Source organism: Scyliorhinus canicula, chromosome 6 (genome assembly GCF_902713615.1).
Source record: "Scyliorhinus canicula chromosome 6, sScyCan1.1, whole genome shotgun sequence".
NCBI classification, from domain to species: Eukaryota; Metazoa; Chordata; class Chondrichthyes; order Carcharhiniformes; family Scyliorhinidae; genus Scyliorhinus; species Scyliorhinus canicula.
In genome coordinates this window covers 173,211,714-173,232,190 of record NC_052151.1, presented here as the reverse complement: position 1 = coordinate 173,232,190, position 20,477 = coordinate 173,211,714, and the positions used below count along the sequence as shown (strand labels likewise).

Below are 20,477 nucleotides of genomic sequence, written 5' to 3'. Positions count from 1 at the left end.
GCCTGTACATCCACCGCCTACATGGATTGCAAACCCAGCCCACTGACCTGATGTGCGGAAAAGACAGGAGATCACTTTGGGAAATCCGGTTATTGCCAGGGTCAATAACCCAGTTACAGGTTGTTGTCAGTGGGCTCATCGTCTCAGGAATGTGGGATACAGGTTTCAGTACAGAGACTCACTCGCCCTGCCTACACAAACCATCTTTTGGGGAGGAAATGAACAAAACATTTATGGGGATGGGGGTAGGGGGCAGGTGAAGCCAAAATTCAGCCAAAGAGCCCAGCAGGGCCGAGGGCACAAGTTGCTGATGGGCTAAATTAACATTTTTATTTTAGCTCCGAAGTGGCCAGGGGACAAATCTCTTCCGCACAAACAAGGGGTGCTGAAATGGACACTCATCTTTTAAAGCCAGCAGCCTCCGCCCCCACTTCACTGCTGGGTTTTTTGGCCCCTAGGAATGCGCACAACAGCAACACATTTTAAATCAGGTGCCTTTGCACCCAAAGAGCCCATTCACAATGTTAATTAATTCTACCACCGATCCACCAACATAGAAAAGGCTGCAGATTGCTGCCACCAATCCCATGTTTAACCCTTTAACCTCCAGACCTTCTCCTGTCACTGTGGGATTAGGGGGGAGTAAGGCTGGGGGTGGGGGTATGGATTAATAGAGGTTGAAGTGTTGGGAGGAAGCTTATAAATGGTGGCCAAGTCTTTGAAATGTTGAAAAGCCACAAATAATGTCAATGTAAAGAAACTATTTAACCAGGGCGACGAGTAAAAAAAGAATAAAGGGACACATTTAGCAAGTGGTTATAATCTTTCCCCCCACCAACATTCCCAACCATAGCAGAATGAATAAGTACTGCAGGTTTCAACCAAAAGATGATGATTCATTCCTGTAATGTAATTTGTGGAGAGCAACCCAAGGGTTAAATGAAGAGGGATGTTTCTGTGGTTTTGCTCAGCAAGAGCCGTGAGCTGAATTAACTGGATAAATCCAGCGTGCAAATCCTGTGAAAGAACTGGACTTAATGAGCGCAAATTGTTCTTTCTTAACTTGATATACTTTTAACGCACTGCAGCAACTTTATGCCAATGTCACATTGTGTGCTGTATTGTTACAATCTCAAATAATTGTTCAGTTGCAGAGTTTTGTACAGAGTAAGAGTGTTTCACACCTTTGTTATGCTTGTTTTGACAGCTTGCTCCAGCTCCTCTTCCAATATCTCCAAGGCTTCTTGGTTGGAGTCAGTGTTTGGCAGTAGTGACCTCTCAGATTCCTTTTGGCTTTGATGCTGATCCCTGTTCAGTGCTCCAGTAAGATCAGTGAGCTGCAACAGTCATAAACCAAGGAAAGTGAAAGTTAGCATTTCCCCCCCCTAAAAGTATCAATTCAATGTAATAAAGAGTGAAACATTCAGTCGTGCATTGCCCTCGTGTAATCCGCCTATTTATACAGGAACTGTGTCACTTTGTTCATAGGCACACTGATCTTGGGTGAGATAGGGTGGGTGGCGCAGTGCTGCAATTAGCTTCAATATTTATTGGTGAAGAAAGGAAAATAAGCCTGGGTTCCTGCTCATGGCTGTTATCCAACACCTAATGTTGAAAGTGAGCAACTGCAGAGATCAGCTGAGGCGAGGATAACGTACAGTTGAGGGTCAACAGCTTATAAGTGAATTGCCAATACTCATCTCCTGAAGGTGTTAGTTCATTTACTTGGAGCGTGGAACCAAATGTAGCACTTACTGCCTGTACTTCATCCTTGTACCCATCATTTATCATTAAACTGTCAGTGTGTGTTGTCAAACTTTTTAACTATTCGACTGCATAATCTTAAATGATGAGGTTGGTGGATAATAGGTAGCTGGGCTGGAACGAGGGCCAGAAGAGACTCAGATAAGTTTAATTTTTATTTTTAATGGTTGCCTCTGGGCCAGGGGAGACGTGGCCTTCTCTGCCTCGCAGGAAGACCATAGGACTGATCTTCCTCGGGATTTACCCGCTCCTTTCCCCCACCATGATTATGATCCACCTCCTCCAATCGAGTCACCTGACTGCTGAGGATTGTTCCATTGAGCAGCTGACAATGGCCTCCTGCCATTTGAGTTCATCCTTCCTCTCACTGGCCAGGGAGTTATTCTCACTAATTTTGGGCAGCAGCTCATAATACATTCTGAGAATGAGACCTGGGGCGGCATTCTCCCCTACCCGGTGTGACGAAGGGTCCCGGAGTAGGGGAGTGGCGCCAACCACTCAGGGGTCGCGCCTCCCCAAAGGTGCGGAATTCTCCCCACCTTTGGGGGCCAGCCCCGCGCCAGAGCGGTTGCCACCAGAAGACCGGCGCAAAAAACCGGCGCCCCCGGCAGCGGGGCTGGCCGAAAGGCTTTCGCGATGTGGGGTTCTCTTCCATGGCGGAGGCCGTGGCGGCCGCGGAAGAACATAGTGCAGCCAGGGCACTGGCCCGGAGTCTGAGCGGGGGGCCCCGATCGCGGGCACCCCCCGGGGTTCGATCGCCCCCCCAGGACCCCGGGGTCCTGCTTGCGCCGCTGAGCCTGCCGTTCCAGAGGTGGTTTAAACCTCGGCGGCGGGAGAGGCCTCCCAGCGGCGGGACTTGGGCCCATCCGGGCCGGAGAATCACCACAGGGGCCTCTCCGATCGGAGTGGCGAGATTCCGCTGCCGCCACTTCCCGGGTGGCGGAGAATCTCTGCCACGGCGGGGGCGGGATTTTAGGCGCCGCCAGGCGATTCTCCAACCCTGCTGGGGGTCGGAGAATTTTGCCCCAGGAGCTAGAAGTTCTCCGGGCCTCAGGCACCGCAGGCAGGTGAACTTTCCCTCCTCCAGCACCAATCCCACCTTCCGGCAAAATCACTCCCAATGAGTCTGAAACGCCACAAAGCGCGACGCCAGATTAAAACCTCGAAAGCTCGTACTTATCCCACTTAAATTCATTCATATAACAAGTGTCGAGCAAACAAATAGTTAACAATCTTAGCACTGCTGTAGACAATGGAACCAATAGCTCGTAACTGCATTGACATTTTCCACCACTTCCAATTATCCTTGTGCGACACATTCTATATCCATTAACATTATCAATGCTTCCGTCCCATCAAAGGTCATTTGCTTGTCAACAGCACAGCTATCCAATCTGCCTCAGCTAAGTGGAATGTCTCTAATTTCACATTTAATATTAATGAAAAAGAACAGTCTTCATTTTAAACCCCAACTACTTGGAACAGTACAAGGCTGGAGACAAAATCTCCTGCTCGTGGCACAGAAACAAGTTGACAAGCTCGCTGCTGACAGCAATTTATCCTGCGCTTCACAGTGACCATTTTGTCATAGTTGTAATGCCCTTGGATTGGGCTGATGTGGAATCTCGATATTGCCGTGTGAACAAAGAACATTAGACTTTGTTTTATAAACAAAGTTATTTATTACTAACACTACAGTAACAAATAACTAAAGTGTCTAAGATGAATACAGTTGGAAATACATGTCTAACACTAACTTACACTAAGATACAACAGAGCTGCTCTAATATTCGACTGCTATCAACTTCTCACAAACATCTTCTGAAGGACCATCCAGCAGAGGGCAGCAGAGCAGAGCTACTGATCAGCTGTTCTGGGGAAATTTGCATACGTGCAGAGCGGTCAGCCTAAGTTGAAGGTGGTTTGTGGAGAGGCTGTTGGCAAGTGACAGTTAAACCCGAAACACTTCGTCAGTGTTTCCCACCCTACCTCCTCCTCTAACCAACCCCCCCACCCCACGGTTGTTGGGAAGTGGGAGCAGGGGCTTGTCGTGAAGGTGAGTGAGTGCCTTTAAATTTGCTTACCTTTCAGCGGGAGCAGGGTTTGAGGGAATATCAGGTAAGCTCTTCCTTTCTTTTTCTTTTTCTTGTGTTTTTTTTAAATCTAGAGGTGATGTCAGGGAAGGCAGTACAATGCTCCTCCTGCAGAATGTTTGAGGTGAGGGACGCCGTCAGTGTCCCTGCTGATTTCATCTGTGGGAAGTGCACCCAACTCCAGCTCCTCAAAAACCGTGTTAGGGACCTGGAGCTTGAGCTGGATGAACTTCGGATCATTCGGGAGGCAGAGGGGGTCATAGATAGGAGCTTCAGGGAAGTAGTTACACCAAAGACTGGAGATAGATGGGTAACTGTAAGAGGGACTGGGAAGAAGCAGTCAGTGCAGGGACCTCCTGCGGTCGTTCCCCTGAGTAACAAGTATACCGTTTTGGATACTTGTGGGGGGGACGACTTACCAGGGGTAAGCCATGGGGTACGGGCCTCTGGCACGGAGTCTGTCCCTGTTGCTCAGAAGGGAAGGGGGGAAAGGAGTAGAACATTAGTAATTGGGGACTCAATAGTCAGGGGCACAGATAGGAGATTTTGTGGGAACGAGAGAGACTCACGTTTGGTATGTTGCCTCCCAGGTGCAAGGGTACGTGATGTCTCGGATCGTGTTTTCCGGGTCCTTAAGGGGGAGGGGGAGCAGCCCCAAGTCGTAGTCCACATTGGCACTAACGACATAGGTAGGAAAGGGGACAAGGATGTCAGGCAGGGCTTTAGGGAGCTAGGATGGAAGCTCAGAGCGAGAACAAACAGAGTTGTTATCTCTGGGTTGTTGCCCGTGCCACGTGATAGTGAGATGAGGAATAGGGAGAGAGAGCAATTAAACACGTGGCTACAGGGATGGTGCAGGCGGGAGGGATTCAGATTTCTGGATAACTGGGGCTCTTTCTGGGGAAGGTGGGACCTCGATAGACAGGATGGTCTACATCTGAACCTGAGGGGCACCAATATCCTGGGGGGGAGATTTGTTAGTGCTCTTTGGGGGGGTTTAAACTAATTCAGCAGGGGCATGGGAACCTGGATTGTAGTTTTGGGGTACGGGAGATTGAGAGTATAGAGGTCAGGAGCACAGATTTGACTTCGCAAGAGGGTGCCAGTGTTCAGGTAGGTGGTTTGAAGTGTGTCTACTTCAATGCCAGGAGTATACGAAATAAGGTAGGGGAACTGGCAGCATGGGTTGGTACCTGGGACTTCGATGTTGTGGCCATTTCAGAGACATGGATAGAGCAGGGACAGGAATGGTTGTTGCAGGTTCCGGGGTTTAGGTGTTTTAATAAGCTCAGAGAAGGGGGCAAAAGAGGGGGAGGTGTGGCGCTGCTAGTCAAGGACAGTATTACGGTGGCAGAAAGGATGCTAGATGGGGACTCTTCTTCTGAGGTAGTATGGGCTGAGGTTAGAAACAGGAAAGGAGAGGTCACCCTGTTGGGAGTTTTCTATAGGCCACCTAATAGTTCTAGGGATGTAGAGGAAAGGATGGCGAAGATGATTCTGGAAAAGAGCGAAAGTAACAGGGTAGTTGTTATGGGAGACTTTAACTTTCCAAATATTGACTGGAAAAGATATAGTTCGAGTACATTAGATGGGTCATTCTTTGTACAATGTGTGCAGGAGGGTTTCCTGACACAATATGTTGACAGGCCAACAAGAGGCGAGGCCACATTGGATTTGGTTTTGGGTAATGAACCAGGCCAGGTGTTAGATCTGGAGGTAGGTGAGCACTTTGGAAACAGTGACCACAATTCGATGACCTTTACGTTAGTGATGGAAAGGGATAAGTATACCCCGCAGGGCAAGAGTTATAGCTGGGGGAAGGGCAATTATGATGCCATTAGACATGACTTAGGATGTGTTGGTTGGAGAAGTAGGCTGCAAGGGTTGGGCACACTGGATATGTGGAGCTTGTTCAAGGAACAGCTATTGCATGTTCTTGATAAGTACGTACCAGTCAGGCAGGGAGGAAGGGGTCGAGCGAGGGAACCGTGGTTTACCAAAGAAGTGGAATCTCTTGTTAAGAGGAAGAAGGAGGCCTATGTGAAGATGAGGCATGAAGTTTCAGTTGGGGCGCTTGATAGTTACAAGGAAGCGAGGAAGGATCTAAAGAGAGAGCTGAGACGAGCAAGGAGGGGACATGAGAAGTCTTTGGCAGGTAGGATCAAGGAAAACCCAAAAGCTTTCTATAGGTATGTCAGGAATAAAAGAATGACTAGGGTAAGAGTAGGGCCAGTCAAGGACAGTGGTGGGAAGTTGTGTGTGGAGGCTGAGGAGATAAGCGAGATACTAAATGAATACTTTTCGTCAGTATTCACTCAAGAAAAAGATAATATTGTGGAGGAGAATGCTGAGACCCAGGTTATTAGAATAGATGGCATTGAGGTGTGTAGGGAAGAAGTGTTGGCAATTCTGGACAAGGTGAAAATAGATAAGTCCCCGGGGCCGGATGGGATTTATCCTAGGATTCTCTGGGAAGCCAGGGAAGAGATTGCTGAGCCTTTGGCTTTGATTTTTAGGTCATCATTGGCTACAGGAATAGTGCCAGAGGACTGGAGGATAACAAATGTGGTCCCTTTGTTCAAGAAGGGGAGTAGAGATAACCCCGGTAACTATAGGCCGGTGAGCCTAACGTCTGTGGTGGGAAAAGTCTTGGAGCGGATTATAAAAGATACGATTTATAATCATCTAGATAGGAATAATATGATTAGGGACAGTCAGCATGGTTTTGTGAAGGGTAGGTCATGCCTCACAAACCTTATCGCGTTCTTTGAGAAGGTGACTGAACAGGTAGACGAGGGTAGAGCAGTTGATGTGGTGTATATGGATTTCAGTAAAGCGTTTGATAAGGTTCCCCACGGTCGGCTATTGCAGAAAATACGGAGGCTGGGGATTGAGGGTGATTTAGAGATGTGGATCAGAAATTGGCTAGTTGAAAGAAGACAGAGAGTGGTAGTTGATGGGAAATGTTCAGAATGGAGTTCAGTTACGAGTGGCGTACCACAAGGATCTGTTCTGGGGCCGTTGCTGTTTGTCATTTTTATAAATGACCTAGAGGAGGGCGCAGAAGGATGGGTGAGTAAATTTGCAGACGACACTAAAGTCGGTGGAGTTGTAGACAGTGCGGAAGGATGTTGCAGGTTACAGAGGGACATAGATAAGCTGCAGAGCTGGGCTGAGAGGTGGCAAATGGAGTTTAATGTGGAGAAGTGTGAGGTGATTCACTTTGGAAAGAATAACAGAAATGCGGAATATTTGGCTAATGGTAAAATTCTTGGTAGTGTGGATGAGCAGAGGGATCTCGGTGTCCATGTACATAGATCCCTGAAAGTTGCCACCCAGGTTGATAGGGTTGTGAAGAAGGCCTATGGTGTGTTGGCCTTTATTGGTAGAGGGATTGAGTTCCGGAGCCATGAGGTCATGTTGCAGTTGTACAAAACTCTAGTACGGCCGCATTTGGAGTATTGCGTACAGTTCTGGTCGCCTCATTATAGGAAGGACGTGGAAGCTTTGGAACGGGTGCAGAGGAGATTTACCAGGATGTTGCCTGGTATGGAGGGAAAATCTTATGAGGAAAGGCTGATGGACTTGAGGTTGTTTTCGTTAGAGAGAAGAAGGTTAAGAGGTGACTTAATAGAGGCATACAAAATGATCAGAGGGTTAGATCGGGTGGACAGCGAGAGCCTTCTCCCGCGGATGGAGGTGGCTAGCACGAGGGGACATAGCCTTAAATTGAGGGGTAATAGATATAGGACAGAGGTCAGAGGTAGGTTTTTTACGCAAAGAGTGGTGAGGCCGTGGAATGCCCTACCTGCAACAGTAGTGAACACGCCAACATTGAGGGCATTTAAAAATTTATTGGATAAGCATATGGATGATAAGGGCATAGTGTAGGTTAGATGGCCTTTAGATTTTTTCCATGTCGGTGCAACATCGAGGGCCGAAGGGCCTGTACTGCGCTGTATCGTTCTATGTTCTATGTTCTATGGTGCATCCGGGTCCCGGGACTCTGTACTCGCCCCACCTGCTGGTCGGATGCTAGAACTACAACAGTAAAACATATAACTTATAATACACATGCAGATCATAGATCATAGAATTTACAGTGATGATGAACTGCTCATATAATATACAGATGATAGTCTGTCTATCATCACAATAGTCATTCCCTTTAATGTCACACAGCTGCTTCCAGTAAATATGTGCATTATGTGCAATCTTCTGTCCAGTGTTGTAGCTTCCAAATGTTCTGAGCAGGGCCATCACAGACAGAATATTATTTCTGGAAATGCACAAAAACTGGTGAATCAGCAGATGGCGCTGAGCTTGTGTATTGTTGCAAAAATTAAATTGTAGCTTAAAAGCAAATTACGGCGGATGCTGGAATCTGAAACGAAAACAGAAAATACTGGATAATCTCACCAGGTCTGACAACATCTGTGGCGAGAGAAGGGAGCTAACGTTTCGAGTCTGGATGACTGTTTGTCAAAGAGCTCCCTTCTCTCTCCACAGATGCTGTCAGACCTGCTGAGATTGACCAGTGTTTTTTGTTTCGTTATCAGTTGTTCCCTTTGTTAGCCAATTACCTCCTCCACTTTCCTGAGGGGTGCTGACTCACACCCAGGTACAGAGAGACGCACATGGGCTGGCCAATTCCCAAAGGTCCTCACTCTACCCCCGCAAACATGCACTTCACTGGTGGGTTCACTGGGTAGTCAAACCTGAGCTCATATTTGCCTCGACTAGTCCAGACACACCGGGACAACATGTTGTCCTTACTACCAACGCAGCTGGCACCAGGCTGGCAGCTGAATGTGATCTATGAGCAACTGAGTTTGAGACACCTTTTTAAAAAACTAATGATTTTATTCAACCACAAGTGCACATCATGAATTTAGAAATGGAGGTCAGGATTTTCTGTCATTCATTTCAAACAATATAAAATCTATATTCTGATTCCTCGCTGATTAAAAAGCTCCTCCACAGCATATAAAAATCTACCCTGCGGCATAAATAACCTTTATTCAAATTTTCACCATGGTAGGAAAAGCAATGTTGTTTGAACTCAATGTGGAGAAGCAACTACAAGGGATGCTGCCCCTGTTTTTGTCCCACGTGATGCTATCCGCAGAAAGGCTATGATAGGAGGAGAAGTTCCATGCAGAATCTCCCATTCAAGCATACCCGTTTGACTGGAAATTTGAAAAGAGGCTCCGGAGGTCACACCAAGGGGCTCAACAGGCCGCATCCAGCCTGCATTTCGGGCGTTGGACAGGCCTGCATGACACAAACTGGGTGGTAGCGAGATGAACATCACCCACCATGCTCCAGGCCAGCTCAAAGTTTAAGGGTCGCATGTTAAGAACCAAACTAACCAAAGAGACTGTGTGAAAAGTTTAATGTTACGCCAAACTTCCTCAAATTGTAAGGAGCGGAATTGCTCAATAAAACAACAGGAAACTCAAATCTCTCAAAATGATACTGACTGCAATTCCAAACAGCTAAAACAACTCTACTCTTTCTTTAATAGAAAGGTAATTTTGTTAGAATTGCTGTGGAAATCTTCACCAACTAGAGAAATCTGGACTGGCACTGATATGAGCATTTTCTCAATCTGGACGAAAATGGAACACTGAAATTGAATGCCCCTGCTGCACAGGACACAGTTTTAGATGCCAATTATTGTAAGATTAGTTTCCTATTTATTTCTAGATTGTAAAGCATTCACAAAGTGAAACAACAGCTGTCATCGTCCAACATCTTGACGCCCTATGATCCCACAGACAGCTGGTACTAACGTGTGGTGCCTCTCCGTATGGATCAGGAGCAGTCCTCTCCCATTGAAAGGGATGATGGCACTGGGCGACCAATTGTACACGTGTCACAAACCCAACGACTCTATGCCCAAATTGAAAAAGAGGGATTGGCCATGATATTTGTAGTAAAGAAATTCCATCATACATATTTATGGTATTCACGGATCATTGGTACTTTTTAAGGATGACAAAGTAATTCCCCCATCGCCTTGGCTCAAATCCAACAGTGGGCACTATTATTGGCGGCCTATGAGTATTTCTTCGAGCACCACCCTGGCACACCCATTGCCAAAGCTCAGACGCCCACCGCTGACCACAAGCTTAGCACCTCTACCAGTAATGGAAGATGTCATGACACTAAAATTCCTGGATACCCTGCCTGTATCTGCAAAACAGGTCCAGGTGTGGACCCAAGAAGGATGCCGCACTGGCAAAACTGTGTCACATGATCCTAAGTAGTGGAATTCAAGGGCACCCCACAGAGGATATGAAACCCTTCCTATCCAAACACCAGGAATTGAGCGTGGAAGATGGCATCAGCCAATGGGGAGCCCGAGTGGTCATTCTCCGGCCCAGGTCAGTGCCCAATCTTGACGAAGCTACACAACAGTCACCTAGGCATCTCCAAGATGAAGATGCTCACAAGGAGCTACGTCTGGTGGCCCGAGCTTGGCGTTTGTGCCAGGAGAACCAGAACGTCCCACCTTCAGCCTCGCTGCACCCATGGAAATGGCCAGATACCTTGGGTATGGGCACACGCAGACTTCACTGAGCCATTCACGGGATTGATGTTCTCAATCATGGTCGACGTCCATTCTAAATGGATAGACGTACATTGGATGTCCTCCATGACTTCCAACATGATCACAGAGGAACTTTGGCTCATTTTGCATTCATGTGATACCGGAGGTCGTCATGTCAGACAACAGGACACACTTCACCAGCGGAGATGGCCAGGCATTTGTGAAATCCAACAAAATTAAACATATCTGAACGATGTTATACCATCCGTCCTCCAACATCCGGGCCGTATGGGTAGTCCAAACCTTTAAAAAAACCGTGAAGAAACAGACTTCTGGTTCTCTGGACGCCTAATTGAGACTCGGTTCTAGGACCATGTCACACACTACTACGGCAGCTGCACCAGGGAATCAGGTCATGGGCCATTGACCCCAGACCAGACTCAGACTATTGTTTCCCAATCTAGAGGGAAAGATGGAGTCAAGGCAAGAAGCCCACAAAATAAATGTTGATACCTGAAGGCTCAACAGGATCTTCAATATGGATCTCCTTGAACCCCAGGAGTAATAGTGGAAAAAAACTGGCCCCTTGTCATATAAGGCCAAGACTAAAGAGAAGACCCTAAGGAAACACGTGGACCATCTTTGGAGCAGGGAACCCTCCACTGTTAAAATGCCTCCAGAAGAGACACCGCCCTCAAGGTGCTTTGTGCCCACCTCTGGGCAGGAGACTCAATCCATGGGAAACCCGAGAATTATTCCCCTTAAGGATGGAGACTCAGGATCAGAAATGGAGACTGAGACAACTAACCCTCAGCTGGAGGTAAGCATCAAAGAGGAGCCCCCATCAGTAATCCTTCGACGCTCTGCCCCTATCCGCTTCATGCCTCTCGATCCGCCTCCACTTACGTTTGACCAGAGGCCAGGCGGGAAGCAGTGAAGGAGGCCTTATCGTTGTGGGAGTGGGAAGTGACCTGGACTTGATTGGGGGGGAGGAGAGAGAGAGAGAGAGGGAGAGAGAGATCACTAATCGATCTCCCCACGGGGCCCATAGAATAAGAGTTCCCATGGTAATGGGCGAAGGTCCGTCCAGCTGGTGCTCAATAGTGAGCCCTTTAAATGCTGCTTCCACCCAGAGTTCCAATACTCCCGGACTGGGAAATTTGTGTTGTCCACTGCGATAGCAGCTTTAGCCTTTGAATTAAAACAAACCGGTTGCGCCTTCTTCCTCACATCTCCTGGATTACTACACACTCTCATCGTTATCTGCTACTCTGGCAAGTTGTCCACCATCCGAAACTTTAGAATGCTGCTTCTTACACGGAGTCTAGATCATTTATAAAACCAGAAAAGAATAATCCGAAACTGACCCTCAATGAACAGCACTGCAAACTATCTCTCAGACTAAGAAGATCCATCTACCACTACCTGTTGTACACTTCATAAAAGTCAGAGCTACGCTGGGGTGACACACCAGCTTGTGTGTGTGCAGGGACTTTATTTACAGAGTTTTATGCAATGCTTCATAATATTTGCAACAACAGCGCCACCCTATTCTTCCTGTCACAGAGGCAATTTTGTATCCACAATGGCTCTTTCCCCTTAATTCCATGGGCTTCCATCTCTTAATACCTTGCATGGCACTTTATGAAATGCCTTATAAACATGCCCATACTTATGGGCCCATAACCAGCCCATACAGGGGCTGGTTTGGCACACTGGGCTAAATCGCTGGCTTTTAAAGCAGACCAAGGCAGGCCAGCAGCACAGTTCAATTCCCGTACCGGCCTCCCCGAACAGGCGCTGGAATGTGGCGACTAGGGGCTTTTCACAGTAACTTCATTGATGCCTACTTGTGACAATAATAAGCGATTTTCGATACTTCCAGCATCTACCATGATGCATTGGACAAACTGTTTTGTTACTTTGAATATTTGAAAGTTTTTAAAGTGTGCCGGGTGGTCTTGTACGTAAATTTAAGGCTTAAGTTAGGGCCACAAACATGCATTGGTGATTAATGCGAACAGGGTATGTACAGCTTCTAGCTTTATAAATCAGCATGACTGTAACAATCTGCATGTGACATGCGCGAGGTTCATCCAGCTGGGGATGACTGTTCCCTTGTCCTGAATAGACCGCAAATTAACCAGAATTTGTATAATAGGTCGGCCTCTGTAGTTTTCGACAGAATGTGTAACCGCGCCCTATGTATGTGCTGCTGTAAAGCTGAATAAACATCTCCCTGTGAACTCGCTGGACTCCCATTGCTGTTACTATAGTGACAGATCACAGAAACTCAATTTACGCTGGATATAATTTGCAACGTTGTGTGCGCTGGCTTGGCCAGTTTTGGTAAACTGCGTTAATAAACCAGCGGAACCTTGCAGAAACTCCAGGTAAATATCTCAACCCTTCACAACAGAATATTTAAAAATTTGAAAAGCTATCAGAAAGCATGACATTCACAACCAAATGAAGTAATTAAAGCCAAGTTCTAGGAGTACAGATTGACTCGTTTACCTCGTTGATGCCCAGAGCTTCGTTTTCATGGATTGTCGTTATGGAGTGACGTGGCTTCACAACATACAAATGGAGAATGACAAGAAAAATGAGTGGAATTCAATACTCGCTGTTCAAACACTAGAGCACAGTGACACATTGCTGCCAACTATGTTTTCTGCACGTTAGAGGGAGGGTATGACTTTTATTATAGTTCACTCCTTTAAGCTTATTAACACTAAAACAACAACATAAGAGCCATTGCTTAAGTGAGACATTCAAATTAAGTCAGTCACGTTGAAGGAGACTGACAATATAGACAACAAAAGTGAGCAGCATTTCTGACAGCAGTCACGGCCCTTTAGTAGAACATAAATCTTATCTCATGATGATTCTCTATGATACATCCTCAGTTACAGTAAATTACTTTACCAATTATGCATGCAGTTTTCTCTTTAGTTGCTACAATCTGAATTACCACCACTTTCACAATGGTACCGTACTTGAGGCTTGTGGAGAGGACTGAGAAACCAGTATTCTTCTCCTTAGCACAGTGAAAGTTAAGAGGAGTGGTATCCAAAATCATGGCTGATCTTGATGAAGTGAATAAGAGAGAAACTTTTCACTTGTAGAAAAATCAGTTATTTCATGGTATAAAACTTAGGTAATTGGCAAAAAAACAGAAGCGAGATGATGAGAATGTTTTTTTTATGCAATGAGTTATGATGGTCTGCAGTGCACTGTCAGGAATGGTGATGGAAGCATATTCATCAAGTACTTGAAAGGGAAATAATGTGGTAGAACAGGAGAGTGGGATTAATTGGAGCGCTCTTTTATAAAGGCATGATGTATGCTGTATATTTCTAAGGCTCTATGATAATTGCAGTTCTCTTTGCACTGTGGGGGATTAAACGCAGGACCATCCTGATCAATGTGGGGCACACTGGGTACCGCATTTAATAATCAAGCCGTTAAGGGGACAGTTTGTTCCAGAATTTGAGGAAAAATAGGGAGAAACTAAACAGCTGCCTTTGAAAGTTTGGGTGAAATGTGGAACAGCACCTTAAAGAAGCTATCAAGGCAAAATTGGTGGAAACCTTCACACGTGAAAGTGAGGCTGTTCTCAAGTTCTTTACAATGAGAATTATTTTTAAACAATGTAAATGAAAATGGCTGTTAGTGAGTTGTAAGGCAGCAATAATCAGTGGATTATGAATAGATATGATCCACAGATTTATTAACCCTCTGCCAACTACTGATTACTCTTCATAACTTTTCCAATTACTATTAAAATTTGTCTCTTAATTACTCAGTGTTATGCAACAAGCATGCAGTTCCTGGGAAAGGTGACACATCATTCATGAAGAGTTACTGAAGGTGATTGTTATCTGGTTTATAACATCATTAAATTTATACCAAAGCAATAATGATTGTTGTTTTTTTGTTTCCTTGAGCAGGGCTTGGCAGAAAATAAATCGGGCTCCATATTATACATTGATGGAATCAAACCAGGAAATAGTTGTAATGAGATTAATTCTCACTTGTAAATTTGTTATCTGTATGAATCGCCAGTTTTGAAAACTTAAGTGCCATTATATCAAGGAGATAGATGTGTGGAATTGGAATGATACACAACGGATAAGAAGGCTGGCACTGGGAGCAAGATGAAACTAATGGTGGGAGCAACCATGTCTGTGCAGGAAGGAACACATAGCCACCATGCAAACACAGAACACAGCACCAGCAGTAAGCGGGCAGGAACTGACACAGAGCTCCACCTAACTTTGTTAACTAATCCTTGTCAGCAGTTTAATAAGAACATGGGGAGTCCATGGCGTGCAAAATTAAGAACAGATTTATTCACAAATTATTTATATATATATATATATATATATATATAATATATATATATATATATATATATACACACCTCCAGGTAGACCCTGACCGGGTTCATTCTTGTCGTGCTTCACTGGCTGGCCTTATATACACCGGGTAATTGAGATAGCCTGCCCCTAACGGGGGAGCTTGCACTCCTCAAGGAGCATGGGGAAGACAAGCATTCCCACCCCATAGGTTCTGTGTGGGATATTATACCCATGTTAACTGGGATTGTTAATAGTTCTCTCTCCTCAGATACCTGTGCTCCTCCACTCAAATCTTCTTTCATTATCTCCCTCCTCAAAACACTTGTTTCCCCATATCTGAAAACTATCACCCCATTTCCAAAGATCGTTTCCCTCTCCACAGTCCGCGAATGGATTGTCACTTCCCAAATTCGTGTTCGACTTTCCCACTCCATGTTTAAATCCCTCCAATCGAGTTTTCAGTCTTGACCACAACACTGAAATGGGTGTTGTCGAAGTTAAACATGACATTGTTGGTGACTGTGACCAAGGTAAACTATCTGTTTTCATCCTTCCTGATCCATCTGCAGCCTTTGACATGGTTGACCACATCTTCCTCCTCTAATCCACCCATCATCCAGCTGAGTGGAATTGCCTTAGTTTGGTTCCGTTCTTCTCTATCTAATCAGTCAGGTGGCTTCTCTCCACTGCCTCACTGGAGTTCTCCAAGAACCAATCCTTGGCCCCCTTCTACTTCTTCTTATCAACATGTTACTCTTTAGAGACATTATCTAAAAACACAAAGATCAGATTCCACATGTATACCGAAGAAACTCAGCGCTATCTCAAATGTATCTCCTTGGGTTCCTCAACTGTCTTCTATTTATTAGGCTACTTGTCTGACATCCAATATTGGATGAGCAAGAATTTCCCCCAATTACATAGTGGGAAGACAGAAGTCTTTGCCTTTGACCCCAGACACCAATACCATTCACTGTTTATATCCCTGGTAGCCATTTTAAGTTGAGCAGGATCATTTGCCACTTATATTTGACCACAAGATGGGTTTCTGAACACCTACCACACCAGCACTAAAGGTGCCCACCCCTACCTCTGTAACTTTGCCTCTCTCAGATCCTGTTTCATTTCATCAGTTAATAGAACCTTCATCTAAGTCTCTGTTGTGTCTAGACTTGGCCAACCAACACATTCCAGCCACCCTCCCATGGAGGGATATGAATTGTAAAATTTGAGGAATTGCTTAACCAGGATTCAATGCATGTCAATGAGCACAGAGGGTAATAGGTGAACAGGTTTTGGTACTAGTTCGGAGAGGGGCAGCAGAGTTTTAGAAGATCTCAATTTTATGAAGGGTAGAGTGTGGGAGGCCAGCCAGAAGCGTGTCAGAAGAGTCTAGTCTTGCAGTAACAGATGCTTAGATGAGGTATTCAGCAGTGAAGAGCTGAGGCCAGGATGAAGTTGGGCAGTGTGACCGAGGGGAGGCAGCGGCGAGGTGACATTGTCACTGGGCTAGTTATCTATGGGCCCAGAGCAAGATCAGAGGACCCTGGTTCAAATCCCAACATTTGAAATTTGAATTCAATAAACATCTGGAATTAAATGTGAAACCATTGTAAAAACCATCTGGTTCACTAATGCCCTCTAGGGAAGGAAATCTGCCATCCTTTCTGGTCTGACCTACATGTGACTCCAGACACACAGCAATGTGGTGGACTCTTGAAATGCCCTGTGCAATGGCGGGCAGTTAGGGATGGGTAATCATTGCTGGCCCATGCTTGCGTCTTGTAAAAATTAAGTTTTAAAAACTGCCACTGGGGTAGAAATAAATGTTCTTAGTTATGATGATGATATGTATTGGAAGCTTATCTTTGGCTTAGTTCTCATTTCAAGATTCGTAGATAGATCGTAGAATTTACTGTGCAGAAGGAGGCCATTCGGCCGATCGAGTCTGCACCGGCCCTTGGAAAGAGCACCCCACTTAAACCCACATTTCCACCCTATCCTCGTAACCCAGAAACCCCACCTGATCTTTTTGGACACTAAGGGTAATTTAGCATGGCCAATCCACCTAGCCTGCACATCTTTGAAATGTGGGTAGAAACCGGAGCACCCGGAGGAAACCCACGATGACACGGGGAGAAAGTGCAGACTCAGCAAGCCGGGAATCGAATCTGGGACTCTGGAACTGTGAAGCAACAATGTTATCCACTGTGCTAACGTGCCACCTCAAGGTGGTTGATTCAAGTTGATTCAGTCTCAGAGTTTTCAGGAAGAGGGGTGGAGTCAGTGGCTAGGAAACAATGTTTGTGCAGGGGCCGAAGACAATGGCTTTGATCTTCCCAGTATTTAACTGGGGGAAATTTCTTCTCACCCAGTACTGGATGTTGGAAGAACAGTTTGATAATTTAACGATGGTGGAGGAGAACAAAAATGAGTTAAGGTTGGGTGTTGTCAGAGTACATTTGAAGACAAACGTGGGGGCAGGGCGTAGGTGAGAAATAGGAGGGGGCCACGGATACATCCATGGTGGAACACCAGGGGTAGGAGGAGGAAGAGAAGCCATTCCATGTGACTCTCTGGCTGCAATTCGATAGATAGGAATGGAACCAGGTGACAGCATGTCAGACAAGTGAAAACTTTGCAAACTCAAGATATGTGTCGACCTTACTGATTTTTGGTACCCAGCTAATGCTCGGTGTGGTCCAGTTAGCCTCAGCATCTATAAGACCTAAAGATGTAGGAGCAGAATTAGGCCACTCAGCTCATAGAGTTTGCTATGCCATTCAATAAGATCATGACGGATCTGATCTAATCCTCAAATCCACTTTCCCGCCTTATCCCCATAACCCTTGATTCTCTGACTGATTAAATATCTGTCTATCTCAGCCTTGAACTCTCATTTTCTGTAACCTATGCCAATTTGCATGTGGCTCAGGTAGTAATCCAGAGTTTATAACCTAGAATGATAAAAAAATAATCTTTATTGTCACAAGTAGGTTTACAATGAAGTTACTGTGAAAATCCCCTCGTCGCCACATTCCGCTGCCTGTTCGGGTACAGAGTGGGAGAATTCGGAATGTCCAATTCACCTAACAAGCACGTCTTTCGGGACTTGTGGGAGGAAACAGGAGCACCCGGAGGAAACCCACGCAGACACAGGGAGAACAGGCAGACTCCACACAGAGAGTGACCCAAGCTGGGAATCGAACCTGGGACCCTGGAGCTGTGATGCAACAGTGCTACCCACTGTGCTACCGTGCTGCCCACTGTGCTACCGTGCTTCCCAGGGTCTGTAGTTTAATTTAGTGCCTAACTCCTCAAACTCGTTTCACCTTGTTCTACCTATGTCATAACATGAGCCACGAAAATGGGATCCTCCCATTCCCACTGCAAGTTCCTCTCCAGCACGGAGCAGATGTTCCGAACCCTGGCACTGGACAGATATCACAGCCGTCAGGATCTTGATCCTAGCTATGGAGAACAGTGTCTACTTCCCGAACTATACTATCCCCGCTGTGACTACGTTTCTCTTTTCTAAGCCAATCCCCTCACTTGAAAGGCTCCCTGTACTAAGGTGGTAAATGAGAGCGGTCAATAATAGCCACGGCTCCCATTTAGTAGTCCTGGCTAGAAAATACAGTGAGACTAAATGAGAGTGGGCCTGGGGTATGATGTGAAATCCCAGCTACTCCCTTCCACTGGCTCTGTGTACCAGTGAATGAGCTGCCAACATGCAATGTTTAAGGTCGCAAGCAAAGAATGACCACTGTGTTCATTCAGGTAATAAGCTCTTGCTGCAGAATCAAAACGCAGCATCATCCTGAGGACAGTACAAATAAAAGGGAGAGAAAAGGGAACAAAATAAAACTCAAAATGAATCAATTTACCGGGTAAAACTTGTATTTTAAGCTGACCTCACAAGTACTCTTTACTCACTCCCGGCTGCATTTCTTGATTGTCAGTAGTTACAGATTTTTAGATCAGTTTGTCGACTCCTCAGTTTACAAAAGTAGATTTCAAGCACTGAAAGATTCGCCGTTTTGTTTTGTTGTAATTAGTAACATTGGATTCTTGTCTGGTGAATTAAGTGGCCCGAATGTTGCCATAATTTGCCTTTTTAAAAATCAGTATACTGTCAAAGGAAGGAAGAATGTCAGAATTTGGTGAGTTAACAATCACTGTGGGGAGGGCAGCACGGTGGCACAGTGGTTAGTGTTGCTGCCTCACGGCGCCAAGGTCCCAGGTTCAATCCCGGCTCTGGGTCACTGCCCGTGTGGAGTTTGCATATTCTCCCCGTGTCTGCGTGGTTTTCGCCCCCACAACCCAAAGATGTGCAGGGAAGGTGGATTGACCACGCAAAATTGCCACTTAATTGGAAAAAATTAATTGGGTACTGTGGTGAATATCACTTAGTAATTCACACTGTATTTACTATTGTACTTGTTGGAACCAACAATTCTACGGACACGTGCTTGTAGGATTAGAATAGCGTTTTAATATACTCACAACAGAGCCAGCCGGTTAGCCATTGAACTTACGGTGAACTGGCCGGCTGACTATGTGGCACTGAGCTTTTATACAGGAGCTTCCGGGGGAGGAGTCCTGGGCAGAGCCAAGGGAGAAGCCCCATACAACTCGAGCATTCCCAGAGCTACTCCCCCTGGAGGACAGGTAGTGCAACTGCACTTACAATACAGACACATGTATATACAGATTATAATCCAGTGTGAATCACATTCACCACAGTAATATTGTAAGCGCAGTAGCGTTATCCGACCACTAGGGGGAGTAGCTCTGGGAATGCTCAGGGGTTTGTACAGGGCTCCACCCTTGGCTCTGCCCATGACTCCTCCCCCTAGACTGCTGTATAAATAACCGTGTCCAGAGCCAGTCTGAGTTCATCGAGAGTTCAATGGGTTACAGGTTGGCTCCGAAGTAAGTAGATTAAAACCACTGTTCATATCTGAAAGCACGTGTCTCGTGAATTGATGGTTCCACCAGGTACACCAAATTTATTTTTAAAAACAATCACTGTGGGGGAAGGAGGAAAAGCATTAAAGAAAACAAAGGCAAAAACAGGCTATGAGCAACGATCCACTTCTGGAGGTTATCTGTAATCAGGTTTTGGATAATGGGATAGCTTCACGGACTTTCGTCTTCCGCACAGTAACACAGAATTCCATTATAGGAATTGTTTCATCCTTGATCAGAAGTCAATACTTTTGGTCAATAACCTGGCAATTAGGATACAGGTAGTTTTTCAATTCCACAGTGTGAGAACTGTACTGGTTGATAAACTTCACAACTAATCCAACAGCTACTTGGAGGGAAAGTAAATACTGAAATGCCATAGTTGTTATCAATGTGTGAGCTTTCACGAACCTGCACTATGAAGCGAGAATTACATTTTCAGCAGCTTATTGACATTGGAGAAAACTCATGGCTGAGCACTGCATGTGATCTCTTTTATGTCCAAAATCAAAACTGGTGCAAGTGTGCAGATGGATCAGTATTTGTAGGAGAGAGCTGACTTTGTGCTTTGAGCTGGATACTTTACCATAATTGAACCCACGATATTATTTCATCTTTTACTTTAAAGTGCTCACTAGCTTGTACCTTTCCAGCATTATCAGTTTTGCTTCCTGCAATCTCAGCTTTCTACTTCCACATTTGAAGCCAAATTGAAAGAATTTCCCTAGC

At 45.6% G+C, this 20,477-nt stretch overlaps 1 protein-coding gene across 4 annotated transcripts in view; it reads right to left on the bottom strand.

Moving 5' to 3' along the window:
• The window catches only part of LOC119967651 (muscular LMNA-interacting protein), a 229,085-nt gene that overhangs the window by 16,514 nt on the left and 192,094 nt on the right, over positions 1-20,477 (bottom strand). For all 4 annotated transcript variants that reach the window (XM_038800451.1, XM_038800453.1, XM_038800452.1 and 1 more), the window contains 2 exons: positions 12,931-12,984; positions 1,185-1,337 (listed from right to left, as the gene is read on the bottom strand). In XM_038800451.1, coding sequence (XP_038656379.1) covers positions 1,185-1,337; positions 12,931-12,984 — 207 coding nt within the window. The remainder of the gene's footprint in view (positions 1-1,184; positions 1,338-12,930; positions 12,985-20,477) is intronic.